Here is an 18908-nt window from a genome sequence, read left to right as displayed (position 1 = left end):
ATAGTGTTCCACCTTAACCGCGATTCGACCATAGTGTTCAACCTTAACCACGATTCGACCATAGCGTTCCACCTTTAGCACGAATCGACCATAATGTTACACTTTAACCACGATTCGATCAAAGTGTTCCACCTTAACCACGATTCGACCACAGTGTTCCACCTTTAGCACGATTCGATCAAAGTGTTCCACCTTAACCACAATTCGACCATAGTGTTTCAACTTTAACCACGATTCGACCATAGTGTTCCACCTTAACCACGATTCGACCATAGTGTTCCACCTTAACCACGATTCGACCATAGTGTTCCACCTCAACCACAATTCAACCATAGTGTTCAACCTTGACCACAATTCGACCATAGTGTTCCACCTTAACCACGATTCGACCATAGTGTTCCACCTTTAGCACGATTCGATTAAAGTGTTCCACCTTAACCACAATTCGACCATAGTGTTCCACCTTAACCACAATTCGACCATAGTGTTCCATCTTAACCACGATTCGACCATAGTGTTCCACCTTTAGCACAAATCGACCATAATGTTACACTTTAACCACGATTCGATCAAAGTGTTCAACCTTAACCACGATTCGACAATAGTGTTCCACCTTAACCACGATTCGACCATAGTGTTCAACCTTAACCACGATTCGACCATAGTGTTCCACCTTTAGCACGAATCGACCATAATGTTACACTTTAACCACGATTCGATCAAAGTGTTCAACCTTAACCACGATTCGACAATAGTGTTCCACCTTAACCACGATTCGACCATAGTTTTCAACCTTAACCACGATTCGACCATAGCGTTCCACCTTTAGCACGAATCGACCATAATGTTACACTTTAACCACGATTCGACCATAGTGTTCCACTTCAACCACGATTTGACCATAGTGTTCAACCTTAACCACGATTCGACCATAGTGTTCCACCTTAACCACGATTCGACCATAGTGTGTTCCACCTTAACCACGATTCGACCATAGTGTTCCACCTTAACCACGATTCGATCAAAGTGTTCAACCTTAACCACGATTCGACAATAGTGTTCAACCTTAACCACGATTCGACCATAGCGTTCCACCTTTAGCACGATTCAACCATAATGTTACACTTTAACCACGATTCGATCAAAGTGTTCAACCTTAACCACGATTCGATCATAGTGTTCAACCTTAACCACGATTCGACCATAGTGTTCAACCTTAACCACGATTCGACCAAGGTGTTCCACCTTAACCACGATTCGATCAAAGTGTTCAACCTTAACCACGATTCGACCATAGTGTTCCACCTTAACGACGATTCGACCATAGTGTTCCACCTTAACGACGATTCGACCATATAGTTCCATCTTAACCACGATTCGACCATAGTGTTCCACTTTAACCACGATTCGACCATAGTGTGCCACCTTAAATTGATTTGACCATAGTGTTCCACCTTAACCACGATTCGACCATAGCGTTCCACTTTAACCACGATTCGACCATAATGTTACACTTTAACCACGATTCGATCAAACTGTTCAACCTTAACCACGATTCGACCACAGTGTTCCACCTTTAGCACGATTCGATCAAAGTGTTCCACCTTAACCACAATTCGACCATAGTGTTTCAACCTTGACCACGATTCGACCATAGTGGTCAACCTTAACCACGATTCGACCATAGTGCTCAACCTGAACCACGATTCGACCACAGTGTTCAACCTTAACTACGATACGACCATAGTGTTCCACTTTAACCACAATTCGACCATAGTGTTCCAACTTTAACCACGTTCGACCATAGTGTTCCACCTTAACCACGATTCGACCACAGTGTTCAACCTTAACCACGATTCGACCACAGTGTTCAACCTTAACCACGATGATTCGACCATAGTGTTCCACCTCAACCACAATTCGACCATAGTGTTCCACCTTAACCACGATTCGACCACAGTGTTCCACCTTAACCACGATTCGACCATAGTGTGCCACCTTAACCACGATTCGACCATAGTGTGCCACCTTAACCACGATTCGACCATAGTGTGCCACATTAACCACGATTCGACCATAGTGTTCCACTTTAACCACGATTCGACCATAGTGTTCCACTTTAACCAGGATTCGATCAAAGTGTTCCACCTTAACCACGATTCGACCATAGTGTTCCACTTCAACCACGATTTGACCATAGTGTTCCACCTTAACCACGATTCGATCAAAGTGTTCAACCTTAACCACGATTCGACCATAGTGTTCCATCTTAACCACGATTCGACCATAGTGTGTTCCACCTTAACCACGATTCGACCATAGTGTTCAACCTTAACCACGATTCGACCATAGTGTTCCACCTTAACCACGATTCGATCAAAGTGTTCAACCTTAACCACGATTCGACAATAGTGTTCAACCTTAACCACGATTCGACCATAGCGTTCCACCTTTAGCACGATTCGACCATAATGTTACACTTTAACCACGATTCGATCAAAGTGTTCAACCTTAACCACGATTCGATCATAGTGTTCAACCTTAACCACGATTCGACCATAGTGTTCAACCTTAACCACGATTCGACCAAGGTGTTCCACCTTAACCACGATTCGATCAAAGTGTTCAACCTTAACTACGATTCGACCATAGTGTTCCACCTTAACCACGATTCGACCATAGTGTGCCACCTTAAAATGATTTGACCATAGTGTTCCACCTTAACCACGATTCGACCATAGTGTTCAACCTTAACGACGATTCGACCATAGTGTTCCATCTTAACCACGATTCGACCATAGTGTTCCACTTTAACCACGATTCGATCAAAGTGTTTCACTTTAACTACGATTCGATCAAAGTGTTCAACCTTAACCACAATTCGACCATAGTGTTCCAACTTTAACCATGATTCAACCATAGTGTTCCACCTTAACCACGATTCGACCATAGTGTTCCACTTTAACCACGATTCGACAATAGTGTTCCACCTTAACCACGATTCGACCAGTGTTTCACTTTAACCACGATTCGACCAAAGTGTTTCACTTTAACCACGATTCGACCATAGTGTTCCACTTTAACCACGATTCGATCAAAGTGTTCAACCTTAACCACGATTCGACTATAGTGTTCCACCTTAACCACGATTCGACCAAAGTGTTTCACTTTAACCACGATTCGATCAAAGTGTTCAACCTTAACCACGATTCGACCATAGTGTTCCACTTTAACCACGATTCGATCAAAGTGTTCCACCTTAACCACGATTCGACCATAGTGTTCCACCTTAACCACGATTCAATCAAAGTGTTCCACCTTAACCGCGATTCGACCATAGTATGCCAACTTAACCACGATTCGATCAAAGTGTTCAACCTTAACCGCGATTCGACCATAGTGTTCCACCTTAACCACGATTCGACCATAGTGTTCCACTTTAACCACGATTCGACAATAGTGTTCCACCTTAACCACGATTCGACCAGTGTTTCACTTTAACCACGATTCGACCATAGTGTTCCATCTTAACCACGATTCGACCATAGTGTTCCACTTTAACCACGATTCGATCAAAGTGTTTCACTTTAACTACGATTCGATCAAAGTGTTCAACCTTAACCACAATTCGACCATAGTGTTCCAACTTTAACCATGATTCAACCATAGTGTTCCACCTTAACCACGATTCGACCATAGTGTTCCACTTTAACCACGATTCGACAATAGTGTTCCACCTTAACCACGATTCGACCAGTGTTTCACTTTAACCACGATTCGACCAAAGTGTTTCACTTTAACCACGATTCGACCATAGTGTTCCACTTTAACCACGATTCGATCAAAGTGTTCAACCTTAACCACGATTCGACTATAGTGTTCCACCTTAACCACGATTCGACCAAAGTGTTTCACTTTAACCACGATTCGATCAAAGTGTTCAACCTTAACCACGATTCGACCATAGTGTTCCACTTTAACCACGATTCGATCAAAGTGTTCCACCTTAACCACGATTCGACCATAGTGTTCCACCTTAACCACGATTCAATCAAAGTGTTCCACCTTAACCGCGATTCGACCATAGTATGCCAACTTAACCACGATTCGATCAAAGTGTTCAACCTTAACCGCGATTCGACCATAGTGTTCCACCTTAACCACGATTCGACCATAGTGTTCCACTTTAACCACGATTCGACAATAGTGTTCCACCTTAACCACGATTCGACCAGTGTTTCACTTTAACCACGATTCGACCAAAGTGTTTCACTTTAACCACGATTCGACCATAGTGTTCCACTTTAACCACGATTCGATCAAAGTGTTCAACCTTAACCACGATTCGACTATAGTGTTCCACCTTAACCACGATTCGACCAAAGTGTTTCACTTTAACCACGATTCGATCAAAGTGTTCAACCTTAACCACGATTCGACCATAGTGTTCCACTTTAACCACGATTCGATCAAAGTGTTCCACCTTAACCACGATTCGACCATAGTGTTCCACTTTAACCACGATTCGACAATAGTGTTCCACCTTAACCACGATTCGACCAGTGTTTCACTTTAACCACGATTCGACCAAAGTGTTTCACTTTAACCACGATTCGACCATAGTGTTCCACTTTAACCACGATTCGATCAAAGTGTTCAACCTTAACCACGATTCGACTATAGTGTTCCACCTTAACCACGATTCGACCAAAGTGTTTCACTTTAACCACGATTCGATCAAAGTGTTCAACCTTAACCACGATTCGACCATAGTGTTCCACTTTAACCACGATTCGATCAAAGTGTTCCACCTTAACCACGATTCGACCATAGTGTTCCACCTTAACCACGATTCAATCAAAGTGTTCCACCTTAACCGCGATTCGACCATAGTATGCCAACTTAACCACGATTCGATCAAAGTGTTCAACCTTAACCGCGATTCGACCATAGTGTTCCACCTTAACCACGATTCGACCATAGTGTTCCACTTTAACCACGATTCGACAATAGTGTTCCACCTTAACCACGATTCGACCAGTGTTTCACTTTAACCACGATTCGACCAAAGTGTTTCACTTTAACCACGATTCGACCATAGTGTTCCACTTTAACCACGATTCGATCAAAGTGTTCAACCTTAACCACGATTCGACTATAGTGTTCAACCTTAACCACGATTCGACTATAGTGTTCCACCTTAACCACGATTCGACCAAAGTGTTTCACTTTAACCACGATTCGATCAAAGTGTTCAACCTTAACCACGATTCAATCAAAGTGTTCCACCTTAACCGCGATTCGACCATAGTAGGCCAACTTAACCACGATTCGATCAAAGTGTTCAACCTTAACCGCGATTCGACCATAGTGTGCCACCTTAACCACGATTCGATCAAAGTGTTACACCTTAACCGCGATTCGACCATAGTGTGCCACCTTAACCGCGATTTGACCATAGTGTGCCACCTTAACCACGATTCGATCAAAGTGTTCCACCTTAACCGCGATTCGACCATAGTGTGCCATCTTAACCACGATTCGATCAAAGTGTTCCACCTTAACCGCGATTCGATCAAAGTGTTCCACCTTAACCGCGATTCGACCATAGTATTCCACCTTAACCACGATTCGATCAAAGTGTTCCACCTTAACCGCGATTCGACCATAGTGTGCCACCTTAACCACGATTCGATCAAAGTGTTCCACCTTAACCACGATTCGACCATAGTGTTCCACCTTAACCACGATTCGACCAAAGTGTTCCACCTTAACCGCGATTCGACCATAGTGTGCCACCTTAACCGCGATTTGACCATAGTGTGCCACCTTAACCACGATTCGATCAAAGTGTGCCACCTTAACCACGATTCGATCAAAGTGTTCCACCTTAACCGCGATTCGACCATAGTGTGCCATCTTAACCACGATTCGATCAAAGTGTTCCACCTTAACCGCGATTCGATCAAAGTGTTCCACCTTAACCGCGATTCGACCATAGTATTCCACCTTAACCACGATTCGATCAAAGTGTTCCACCTTAACCGCGATTCGACCATAGTGTTCCACTTTAACCACGATTCGATCAAAGTGTTCCACCTTAACCACGATTCGACCATAGTGTTCCACCTTAACCACGATTCGACCAAAGTGTTCCACCTTAACCGCGATTCGACCATAGTGTGCCACCTTAACCACGATTCGATCAAAGTGTTCCACCTTAACCGCGATTCGACCATAGTGTGCCACCTTAACCACGATTTGATCAAAGTGTTCAACCTTAACCGCGATTTGACCATAGTGTGCCACCTTAACCACGATTCGATCAAAGTGTTCAACCTTAACCACGATTCGATCAAAGTGTTCAACCTTAACCGCGATTCGACCATAGTGTGCCACCTTAACCACGATTCGACCAAAGTGTTCCACCTTAACCGCGATTCGACCATAGTGTGCCACCTTAACCACGATTCGATCAAAGTGTTACACCTTAACCGCGATTCGACCATAGTGTGCCACCTTAACCGCGATTTGACCATAGTGTGCCACCTTAACCACGATTCGATCAAAGTGTTCCACCTTAACCGCGATTCGACCATAGTGTGCCATCTTAACCACGATTCGATCAAAGTGTTCCACCTTAACCGCGATTCGATCAAAGTGTTCCACCTTAACCGCGATTCGACCATAGTGTTCCACCTTAACCACGATTCGATCAAAGTGTTCCACCTTAACCGCGATTCGACCATAGTGTGCCACCTTAACCACGATTCGATCAAAGTGTTCCACCTTAACCGCGATTCGACCATAGTGTTCCACTTTAACCACGATTCGATCAAAGTGTTCCACCTTAACCACGATTCGACCATAGTGTTCCACCTTAACCACGATTCGACCAAAGTGTTCCACCTTAACCGCGATTCGACCATAGTGTGCCACCTTAACCACGATTCGATCAAAGTGTTCCACCTTAACCGCGATTCGACCATAGTGTGCCACCTTAACCACGATTTGATCAAAGTGTTCAACCTTAACCGCGATTTGACCATAGTGTGCCACCTTAACCACGATTCGATCAAAGTGTTCAACCTTAACCACGATTCGATCAAAGTGTTCAACCTTAACCGCGATTCGACCATAGTGTGCCACCTTAACCACGATTCGACCAAAGTGTTTTACTTTAACCACGATTCGATCAAAGTGTTCAACCTTAACCACGATTCGACCATAGTGTGCCACCTTAACCACGATTCGACCAAAGTGTTCCACCTTAACCACGATTCGACCAAAGTATTCCACCTTAACCACGATTCGACCATAGTGTTCCACCTTAACCGCGATTCGACCATAGTGTGCCACCTTAACCACGATTCGACCAAAGTATTCCACCTTAACCACGATTCGACCATAGGGTTTCACCTTAATCACGATTCGATCAAAGTGTTCCACCTTAACCACGATTCGATCAAAGTGTTCAACCTTAACCACGATTCAACCATAGAGTTCCACTTTAACCACGATTCGATCAAAGTGTTCCACCTTAACCACGATTCGACCAAAGTGTTCCACCTTAACCGCGATTCGACCATAGTGTGCCACCTTAACCACGATTCGATCAAAGTGTGCCACCTTAACCACGATTCGACCATAGTGTGCCACCTTAACCACGATTTGATCAAAGTGTTCAACCTTAACCGCGATTTGACCATAGTGTGCCACCTTAACCACGATTCGATCAAAGTGTTCAACCTTAACCACGATTCGATCAAAGTGTTCAACCTTAACCGCGATTCGACCATAGTGTGCCACCTTAACCACGATTCAACCAAAGTGTTTTTCTTTAACCACGATTCGATCAAAGTGTTCAACCTTAACCACGATTCGACCATAGTGTGCCACCTTAACCACGATTCGACCAAAGTGTTCCACCTTAACCACGATTCGACCAAAGTATTCCACCTTAACCACGATTCGACCATAGTGTTCCACCTTAACCGCGATTCGACCATAGTGTGCCACCTTAACCACGATTCGACCAAAGTATTCCACCTTAACCACGATTCGACCATAGGGTTTCACCTTAATCACGATTCGATCAAAGTGTTCCACCTTAACCACGATTCGATCAAAGTGTTCAACCTTAACCACGATTCAACCATAGAGTTCCACTTTAACCACGATTCGATCAAAGTGTTCCACCTTAACCACGATTCGACCATAATGTTCCACCTTAACCACGATTCGACCATAGTGTTCCACCTTAACCGCGATTCCGACCATAGTGTGCCACCTTAACCACGATTCGACCAAAGTATTCCACCTTAACCACGATTCGACCATAGGGTTTCACCTTAATCACGATTCGACCATAGGGTTCCACCTGAACCACGATTCGACCATAGTGTGCCACCTTAACCACGATTCGTGTGCCACCTTAAAATGATTTGACCATAGTGTTCCAGCACGATTCGACCATAGTGTGCCACCTTAACCACGATTCGACCTATGTGTGCCACCTTAAAATGATTTGACCATAGTGTTCCACCTTAACCACGATTCGACCTATGTGTGCCACCTTAAAATGATTTGACCATAGTGTTCCACCTTAACCACGATTCGACCTATGTGTGCCACCTTAAAATGATTTGACCATAGTGTGCTTACTCTGTTCGCTTTCCGCCACGCATGAGTGAATATTCCGTCTACCCACTCGTTCTGTTGATTGACCGCTCCAAACATGAGTGAAAGCTCGTCAACTGTCATCGGGTTGAGACGCTGCAGTTTGTGACTCGACAATGCAGGGCTCGTTGCGCGCCCTGTGTGATGTAATAATAAAAACATATCTTACAATTTGCACTCTTAATGTTGAAAGGGTCGTTTTAAAAATAAATTAAAATAATGATTATATTAAAGTAAGATTAAATATTAACCACATTTTCAACATAAAATTAAAAGACTATACCAAAGTATGACATTAACATTAATCTGTCCAAATATTTACACGAATTTGTCTAAAAACCTAATTTGTTTGTTTCTGAATTACAAACAAGCAACATAGAAGTTGATCTATAAGTAATCTTATCCAATCAATATAAACGTTTCTTCACATTGTTGAAGTGAAACTCACCAGATCCGTGATTGTGAGGTAACAAGCAAAGCGCGTCGACCAGAACGGAAATGACGCTTGACTTTCCGCTTCCTGCCCCCCCAGCAACCACCACCCCCTGCCTCAACTGCGACACCTGGTGGAGCTGCAGCACCTTGCCCACCCAGTTGCTATTGGCAACAAGACCGCGCTCCTGGGCGACCTACAGCGGAATTCATCGTAAAAGCGCGTCACCACTAGATAGCGAGCAAGAGCAATCCCATATGTGACGTCATAATATAAGATCACCAATGGCGCTTGAGTTTGAATTGAATTCAGTTTTCAATTTTTAATATAAAGTGTCAAGATAACTGAGTATTAGAATATTAACTGTTAGAACTTCATTTTATAGCACTTAAATGTGTGCTTTAAATTATTGTCCTTTTAGTGAGGTCACATGTGCTATGAGGTCACATGTGTGATGACGTCACCTGCATGATGGCGGTCTCCATGTCGTGATTCCTCGCGGCCGATGATTGGAGTTGAGAGCTCTCGTTGTTGGGGGAAGCCCCACTCATGGAAGTGAGCACGTCACGAACAAACTGGATTCCACTGAATACGTCACGAACTATGTTGTTGAAGATGACGTTGTCGGGGGGTACAAGACCGGGGGAGACCGTCTCAAGGAGCGCCTACAATTGTGACGTCAATCTTGGTATAAGCCAATATAAAATCAAACGTAAAAAAACGACCATATTAACAAATATGTAATATTAACATTGTGGAGCTTTTTAGCAAATCAAAGGAAGAAATGTGAAGGGGTTAAAACCTGGTAATATTTTCAGAAGGCTTCTTGATTTAGCATCAGTAGTTATATCAAGGATTTTATTGCAAGCAAGGCTTGGCGGTAAGAACTAGCTTACGGCGAGGTTCGAACCCACAACCTGTGATGGTCAGCTCTGGGTTAAAAACATTCAACTTATTCGTGCATACTTGTGCGACGAATCCGTGGTCGATCTTAGCTTGGCTCGTCAGAGTGTTCGGGCTTGATGACGTCTTCTTAACCAGCACTTTATCGCCACCTACCGTACGCGCAACTGCCGGAGAAGTGCTCACTTGTAGGAGCGGTTGTCTGTGAGCAATACAACGTTTATATTCACAACTTTAACGATTGGTAATCAAAGTGGTGAAATACTTGACTGAAGACTGGCTGTTCGATCTCGAAAGTTTGAGATCTTCGGTTCGAGAATCATTTCTTTCCTCCTAAAACCACAAAGTGTTTGTTGATAATTTAAAACAAAAAAAATAACGAGTTGTAGTACCAGAAAAAAAAGTGGTAAATTAATACAAACGTTCTGCCACTACTGCTATACGTCACAAGTGATGACGCACATACCTTAGCCCTCCTCTTGCTTGCGGCCAGGTTTAGTGCGATGACGAGAGAGGGGAGGTTGACCAGGTGTCGCTTCTCGGGGGGCAACTGGTGTTGGGACAGCTCGGCCAGGGTTCGCAGGCGGTCTGCCAGGGGGCGGGGGGCGCGCAGGCCCAGGGCGGTGCAGTGGGCCCGAAGTATAGCGCTCATGTCGGGCTTGATAAGGTGAGTGACGCGGTAGAACGATCTGCAACAACAAGTTGTGCGATGTTTATGAGGTTTGCACAATAAGTCATGAACCACAAACATTAACACACTGATCGCTGCAATTTACCTAAGAACGTTGGAAAGAGTGGTTTTTGTTGCGGGGTTAAAGGTCAGGAACAATCCAACATCCGGGTTCACACTGAGGGGAAGTCCCTCATCGCCCAAGCTCGTCACAAACATCGGGTTCTAAACAAACAATGACAACAATGACCTAACAATGAACAAACAATGTGATGCAAAATATGAGTGATAAAGTAAAAAAACGCTTGAATTATGTTCAGTTGTTACCTCATTATTTGTTCTTAGCGACGTTATCATAGCAGCAGTGAACTCTGTGACGACGCTGATTGCATTGTTCGCTAACAAGTGGAAGTCGTCAAAGCATCCCCAGGAGCCGTCGGTTGCCAAACCCTGGAATAATGACGTCGGTTGGAAGTTTCAAAAAGTAATATCAATTTATACATTTTCTGGCATTATATTTCTCATATAATGTAACAGAACTTGAAGGCGATTAACCTTATGGATATATATTTAGATTTCCCGCTTAACATAAATAAATATTTTCAGTGTCTCCTTCAAAACAGCAACATACATGCTTGACAACATATTTATTCCTGGAATACCTTAACATTTATAATCCTTATTTATGCGCTGGAGTCATCCGATTTACCTGTAGCACTCTTGCGACGGATGAGACGTCGGTAGCGTCACTACAGTGGATGAGATGAAGGTATTTACCGAGCAGAGCTGCGAATCCTTGAGTTGTTTCAGTCTTTCCCATGCAGGTCTCCCCAACCACAGCTGAACCCTGCGACATCAAGCAATAATTTAACGTTGTGACGTGATAACAGCACTTTTTGTGACGTTACAATTTAAATGAACAAAACGTGAATGCTTCGTAGTGTTCAGTGATTTCAAGGTACATAACTATGTTTCCGAGTAACAAGAGCTAATCTGGCAGATAAACGTCAACAAACTTAATCTCAAAGAATTCAGGAAATCTTTATATAATGATAAAGGAACGAACCAGCGGCTATAATGTTATACAACCACCTTTAACATATCTCAACCTATTTAAGCTTCCACCTATGTAAAAGCCCTCTAGTGCGCCCAGTAAGAAACCTTTGCCTCCTGAATCGCGATCGACATCGAAACGAATGTCTTCTCGGTCAGTGACGTCATAACGAAGTTGCTTGTGACACCATAGAACTCCATTCCGTACTTGTATCTGGCGTCGAGGATATTTATGTAATGTTCGATCATCCCTGATGCTCCGGATGTAGAGAATCGAACTGATCGTTTCCACTCGAAGTCGCCTGCAAGCAATGCTGGTTCGAACTTCGGTGGAGTGGTTATCCAACTAAAGCAACTCTATCACATTGCTACATGCGTTGTTATGCCAAGGTATAATCACAAAATCAATTTTGGTAAACAACCTTTTGAATAGGCGTACCTCCTTTTATCGATAATTGGGTTAAACAAATGATTAATATGGATAATAGACCCGGGGCTTACGTTGAGCAACCGAACTCACAAAGCCTTGTTCTGCAATGAGGCGAGACGTTAATAATAAGCCTTGGTTTGAACCAAGACCTCGTAGATAGATGAATGTTGCAGTACTAGTTTCATTACACAGCATCGATTGTTCCTACTGTTCCTATTGTTCCCATTGCTCCTATTGTACCTACTGTTCTTGATGTTCCTACTGTTACTATTGTTGTTATTGTTCTCATTGTTCCTATTGTCCCTATTGTATCTACTGTCCCCATTGTTCCTATTGTCCCTATTGTATCTACTGTCCCCATTGTTCCAATTGTCCCTATTGTATCTACTGTCCCTATTGTTTCCTACTGTTCCCATTGTTTCCTATTGTCCCGACCTGCTTCCCTGATCTTCCTTGCTGACATCCCATCCACCGCATCCCGGAGGAACACTGAGTACATGATGAGGCTCTCCAACCTTAATCGGTGGATTGGAACAATCGGATCGTCTGTTCCCTTCCAAGTGCTCCGGTGAAGCACCGCCGGGAATCTACCCAACGTGAGAACAATCATTGGGTTAAGATATTATTTAAAAATATATTGGGGAGACTTAAAACTTCATTGTTGGATTGAGGATATTCAGGAAAATGCGCATTGTGAATCGACCTTAGTGTTCGCAAGTTGAAATGCGACGTTGGAACATTTTTTAGTTTATTTATTGTGTAAAACGTGCCTAAAGTTACAAACCGTCAAGACTTATTTTAATACCTAATTTCTTGACTGAATTGGGTTGAAATTACAAATTATAGATCAACCACGATCAAATGGCTCGTTGTTTTGTAAATCAAACGCACACAAGTGTGATGTGTTGCAGTAATTTGTGCAAAACAGTGCCAGAAGTTTAGCATACGTGAGGTGTTGGATTAATAGATTAGGAAGAAGCTTAGATTGAAAGAATATCATTCAAGTTGTTTACACTCATTAAGGTTTATTACGTAACAAAAGAGACTGCTGATCCAAGCGTCATGCACCCCTAAATATAAACAAGAAGCGAAATAAACCAGTGTAAAATTATAAAACGTGAAAAGTGCTTCATGCTCAAGTGAACAAAATAAAACACTCACCACAACTTGAAGTTCTGTGTCAAACATATTACATTGATATACCGTATTTCAACAAATATAAAAATAGAATCAGTTCGGTAGAAAAGCTATTTTATACATATTTTTCAACAAATTTTAAATCAATTTTTCTGAAAACTGTAAATCGCGTTTATTTAACTACAACAGCCCCACCTAGCGACGACGTTGGTGAACTTTTTTGCGGCGTTGTGGAGCGACTTGCGGTCCCACTTTAGGTCGGCGATTGCGTTCTCGCATTCCTTGGTCCAGTAGTGGAGAAGACCCAGCCTTGCCACTTGCGCTGGGAACCTGGGGTTAATGTGGGGTTATTACTGCTGTGGGGGCTAAGATAGTATATAGAACTGTTTTGAGTAAAAACACAGCCTTAAAACTTTTCCTGATTTAAATGTGTCTACTCAACAAATCGCCGATTTTCAGCAAAGTATTTTTACTGGTCACAAGTCGAAAACCTGTTTGCGAGTTCCTCGATAGGAGCGTTGTTGTCAACCTCCTCAACAACTTTGCAGATTGAAGAATGGAGAGTTCTGTGAACAGATTCCTGAAGGTTCTGGAGCCATAGTTCAACTCCCTCGTACAAACTCACCTGGAAAACATTTCACATAAAATAAACTACTTCGCGCAAAATGTATGATACTAAGAGTAAAATCAAGTCTGACAAGTAAAGTTTAAAAACTTAAACTTTTTTGAGTTTTACTTAAACTATTTAAGTCACTAAACACTTGAGTAAAAGTTTCAAGTTGGCAACATCAGCAATGGTTGGTGACTGTTAGTATATTGGATTGCTTGTTTAGTTGAAAATGGCACTATGTAGACTCTTAAATATTTGCATCCCATGAGAGTTGGTGATAAGCTTGAAACTTCTTGAACCTATCACTTCAAGTAAACGTTTCATCTAATTGGTATTTTACCAAATCAAACTGTCCAAAATAAAACTTATTTAACCAATTAGCCAATGCAACTGTGGTGTAAATTGTCGGATAAATATTTGATTCAAAATGTAGCAAGTTGGTTAAACTTGAGCTTTCAGTTTTATGATGTCACAATTGTGTTCCCACCTCTTCATCGAGTTGCAGGAACTCCTTGTCGGTTGCCATGACAGCGGTTGCCTGGTAACACTCGATGACCTCATCAGCGATGCTGGTCGAGTAGTGGGGGCTGTCGGTGGATTTCAATCCCTGTTACGTCACAATAGGGTGAGAAACCGAACCCTTACTAACAGTATAAGTGAGATCAATATGTGAAATGGTTGAAATATGTTTATATTTGTAAAGCCTACGAAAACTCTGCACTGTTAAATTTATGTTAACTAAAAATACATAACATTGGTGGCAAAATTTAACTCTGTACTGAGTTGGAGTTAAAAGTTAACCTCAATATTTTTTGTGATTAAAAGCAATAGTTAAATCTATTAAGTTCGATCTCTCTGAATAAACACGTCACAAGAAAAACATAGAAATATTACCGATCTGAACCTGACCCCGGTTGACCTTGTCTCGTCATTGAGCTGGAACCTTCTGTTCTCGGGGGGTACAGGGGTGGGGGTGTTTTGTGTGGATTTCATCGAGCTGACCGTGTCCGACCAAGCGCTCGACTTCTCGATCTTGATGTCCGAGATGCTGCTGAAGATCGACCTGAAACAATAATTAAATCAAGGCACAAGGAAGAGATAGTGGTGTTGGGTGTTGTGGTTTCGCATATGTTTTAACATAGACAGACTGGATTATGTAAGGTACAGGTAAGAAGACTAGGCTGGTTGAACGGTGAAATGGAATTAAAGAAGCAGGACGATAATGTTTCAAGTAATAGAGAGTTTTTTTTATACCATTGGCACCATTAAATGCATTACACAAAATGACACCGTTACATTAGAATTCAGGCAGTGTAAATAAAGGTATTTTAAATCCACACAAAGTAAACCAGAAGGCCAATGTTTAATCACCTTAGATGAGGTCTTATCGAGTCGAGTTCGTTTGGTCTGGAGAGAAGCGCAAGAAGTGAAGGGTCAGTGAGGAAGTAGAACCTCGGGCACACAGACCGCTTCTTGTCGAGGTACTGAGTCAAACACTTGAAGCAAATCTCAAGCTCCTCCTGCATGTGACGCAACACAACTCCCTTCGGCACCTCTCCTGTGGAGAAGGAGGGGAACAAAGTTAGTTGTTGTCTCACATAAAAACTATTCTTACAGGTGAGAAGGCGATTATTGCTCACTTAAATATTATAGTCTCACTTAAATAATAAAATATTAGTTTATTAGTTCACATTGTTTTTTCACTACCTCCGTAGCAGCATTGCAAGATGTTTTTTGTGTCAAAAGCTCGTCTCACCAACTTTACGTAACTTTTGTCGACCATCGCAAACCGCTTCGCCTCCTAAAACAACATAAGTTTAACAGACTCGTCCAATGTAAAGGTGGTATACATTGTGTTTCGTAAGAATAAAATAAGTTTCAAGTTAAACAACTACTGACTGGTCCAGTGTAAAGGCGACTATAAAATGGCAGGTTACAACTTAACAAAACACATTAAAGTAAACTGTTTTCTATTACCTTAAAACTATGATCTCATGTACTTTCACGAACCTGCGGAAGTTCTTTTGCGTTCACGTGATCAGAGAACACGGCTTCCAGGTCAAGCCAGAGGTCTTGGGTTTCAAGCCACAAATCCAAAACTTCACCAACTCCCTTCAACTTCTCCGCCCATGAGGCAGCCTCCTCACGAAGTGGACCTAATCATGAAATCACGATCATATGATCACAACCGACGTGATACGATCATAATATGATAACTCACTGACGTGATACGATCATAATATGATAACTCACTGACGTGATACGATCATATGATTACTCACCGACGTGATACGATCATATGATCACTCACCGACGTGATACGATCATGACGACTCACCAACGTGATACGATCATATGATGACTCACCGACGTGATATGATCATATTACGACTCACCGACGTGATATGATCATATGACGACTCACCGACGTGATACGATCATTTAATTACTCACCGACGTGATACGATCATATGACGACTCACCGACGTGATACGATCATATGACGACTCACCGACGTGATACGATCATAATATGATAACTCATCGACGCGATACGATCATATAATTACTCACCGACGTTATATGATCATATAACGACTCACCGACGTTATATGATCATATGATCACTTACCGTCGTGATACGATTATATGATGACTGACCGACGTGATACGATCATATCATCACTCACCGATGTGTTTTGACGTGAGCATGTTGGCCAGGAGCGCTTGAGCATCCTCCAATTGTTCCAGGAGTCGCTCCGAGTCCTCCTTAATGAGTAGCACAGGTCCTCTCCTCTTGTAGTTGTCGAAGGTGAGAACCTGCTCCGTCCATTCCTCTTCAACTCCTCGCATCTTCACTTCAAGCTGAAGTTCCTTCGATGCTGCCATTGCGATCTGACGGATCTCGTCGCGGTGTCTGCAGCAAGAAAGGGGGGGGGGGAGTTCGGCAATTTTATTTCAATTTTTTAGCATCATCTTTAAATTTAAGTTAGAAGATCTTCATTTTGTTTTGTGGTTGCTTTAATGACTAGCTGCTAATCTATATTTGGGAAGATTGTGGTGTGTCAGGGGTGCTCAGCGGTTAAATACAACATAACTAATCGTCAAAGAAAAACTAACAATACATTTACGCTGTCTGAGGTAAGAGGGTTTTAATTTTTTTTTTCTGATGAAGTGTTTTATTGTGTTCAAAATATATTTCCATAAACCCACTTTGTTTGTAATAACAAGTTAACTCACTGTAGCAGCCCGATGTCGAGCAGATGGCCGAGTTTGAAGAGGTTTGCTTCCAACTGAAACTTACTGTTGGTCACGCCCATCACTTGCAGCCAATGGCGGTTGCGGATTTCCTGCAAACCAACCAATCACATGTTTGTATTATGTTTGACAAACGCGGCACAACTGTAAGGTTAGTAGGTAACTTATACAGATTAAAGTGTGGAGAAGTGTGATCAAAAGAGAATTGCAAAATGCACTCCTGAACCCAAAATTTGTTTACTATTTACGTATGATATTTCAACTGTGTTATATAACAATAAAATACAACTGATTTAAAGAAACAATTAAAAGCTTACCGGAATCGTTATGTCTTTGAATTTCCCCTGAAATAAAAACAGATATTAAAAGTAATCGTAAAAGGATCTAATCTCCAAAAAAATTAAGAAAAAAAAAAAACTACAAATAGACAAGTTTTATACAAGTTGTCTTTGGGTGCTTGTTACAGCCAACGACTGTATTACGATTAAACGCCAACTCAATTTTAAAGCCCCTAAACCGCACCTTCTTGGCAAGTCTGTGCAGCAGAGGCAGCACGTCGAGGTAGAAGCTGATCGAGTTCTTCATCTCCGAGTAAGCATCCCACTCTTTCAACTTGTTCGGAAGGTTCAGACATTCGCCCCAATACTCCTTAACCTATCAAGCGTAAAGGTGTAAGGTTATAATTATAAAGGGATTTCTGACAAATATTGTGTTTAACGCCGACGTTATGATTCCCTATACAGCTGATCTTCTTCAGGGCAAAAGACTAGTACCTTTTTTTTTGTCTTTTGCCTCACTTCAAACATAAACTTCTGTTAAGTTACTAGTCTTGTGCCCTGAAGAAGATCGGCTGTATAGGTAATCGAAACGTCGGCGCTAAACACAATATTTGTCGGAAGAACCCCTCTTTATAATTATATAAAGCCTGGCAGCAACAGCAATTTCAGTGTAAGGTTATCTTAAGCATTCATTTATATTGTATAAGTGTATGTGCGGGGAGTTTGTAAGTGTTCGGCAGATTTTACACGACTTTAAGGCGACGTAGGCGTTCGACCCAATATTCCTCCTAACAAGCGTAAAGGTGAGTTGGACAAGCAACATGGGTTTATGCAAGAAGTGAGATTAATTTTAACTGCAACAGAATAATCCCTCACTTATGTTCAGAGCGAAAAAATGCGAATTGAAACTATTGTAAAAAACTTTAACAACATTTTAAGCCGAGTCCAAACAAACTTTATGACCTATGAATTGAAATTGTACAAGTTAAAGGGACACGACCTAATGTTGAGCTTGCGTCTAACACTTTATTGGCTGGTTCTGTAGGGTAACCCCCAACCCCACCTTTTAGGGCAACCCCCAACCCCACCTTGTAGGGTAACCCCCAACCCCACCTTGTAGGGTAACCCCCAAATCCACCTTGTAGGGTAACCCCCAACCCCACCTTGTAGGGTAACTCCCAACCCCACCTTGTAGGGTAACCCCCAACCTCACCTTGTAGTGTAACCCCCAACCCCACCTTGTAGGGTAACCCCCAACCTCACCTTGTAGGGTAACCCCCAACCCCACCTTGTAGGGTAACCCCCAACCCCACCTTGTAGGGTAACCCCCAACCTCACCTTGTAGGGTAACCCCCAACCCCACTTTGTAGGGTAATCCCCAACCCCACCTAGTAGGGTAACCCCCAACCCCACTTTGTAGGGTAACCCCCAACCCCACCTTGTAGGGTAACCCCCAAC

At 42.5% G+C, this 18908-nt stretch overlaps 1 protein-coding gene across 5 annotated transcripts in view; it reads right to left on the bottom strand.

Moving 5' to 3' along the window:
* The window catches only part of LOC146139016 (uncharacterized), a 66266-nt gene that overhangs the window by 25778 nt on the left and 21580 nt on the right, over window positions 1–18908 (bottom strand). For all 5 annotated transcript variants that reach the window (XM_083394199.1, XM_083394201.1, XM_083394200.1 and 2 more), the window contains 22 exons: window positions 17695–17826; window positions 17490–17516; window positions 17155–17264; window positions 16605–16831; window positions 15926–16071; window positions 15623–15716; window positions 15287–15473; window positions 14810–14978; window positions 14403–14522; window positions 13797–13930; window positions 13501–13635; window positions 12604–12755; window positions 11847–12040; window positions 11395–11532; window positions 11013–11135; window positions 10792–10910; window positions 10482–10704; window positions 10281–10348; window positions 10079–10217; window positions 9577–9777; window positions 9128–9308; window positions 8665–8816 (listed from right to left, as the gene is read on the bottom strand). In XM_083394199.1, coding sequence (XP_083250325.1) covers window positions 8665–8816; window positions 9128–9308; window positions 9577–9777; window positions 10079–10217; window positions 10281–10348; window positions 10482–10704; window positions 10792–10910; window positions 11013–11135; window positions 11395–11532; window positions 11847–12040; window positions 12604–12755; window positions 13501–13635; window positions 13797–13930; window positions 14403–14522; window positions 14810–14978; window positions 15287–15473; window positions 15623–15716; window positions 15926–16071; window positions 16605–16831; window positions 17155–17264; window positions 17490–17516; window positions 17695–17826 — 3171 coding nt within the window. The remainder of the gene's footprint in view (window positions 1–8664; window positions 8817–9127; window positions 9309–9576; window positions 9778–10078; window positions 10218–10280; window positions 10349–10481; window positions 10705–10791; window positions 10911–11012; window positions 11136–11394; window positions 11533–11846; window positions 12041–12603; window positions 12756–13500; window positions 13636–13796; window positions 13931–14402; window positions 14523–14809; window positions 14979–15286; window positions 15474–15622; window positions 15717–15925; window positions 16072–16604; window positions 16832–17154; window positions 17265–17489; window positions 17517–17694; window positions 17827–18908) is intronic.

The sequence above is a fragment of the Ascidiella aspersa genome, chromosome 7, assembly GCF_963924565.1.
Source record: "Ascidiella aspersa chromosome 7, kaAscAspe10.2, whole genome shotgun sequence".
Taxonomy (NCBI): Eukaryota; Metazoa; Chordata; class Ascidiacea; order Phlebobranchia; family Ascidiidae; genus Ascidiella; species Ascidiella aspersa.
The sequence above is the reverse complement of the archived record's forward strand: the minus strand, read 5'-3'. Positions and strand labels throughout refer to the sequence as shown.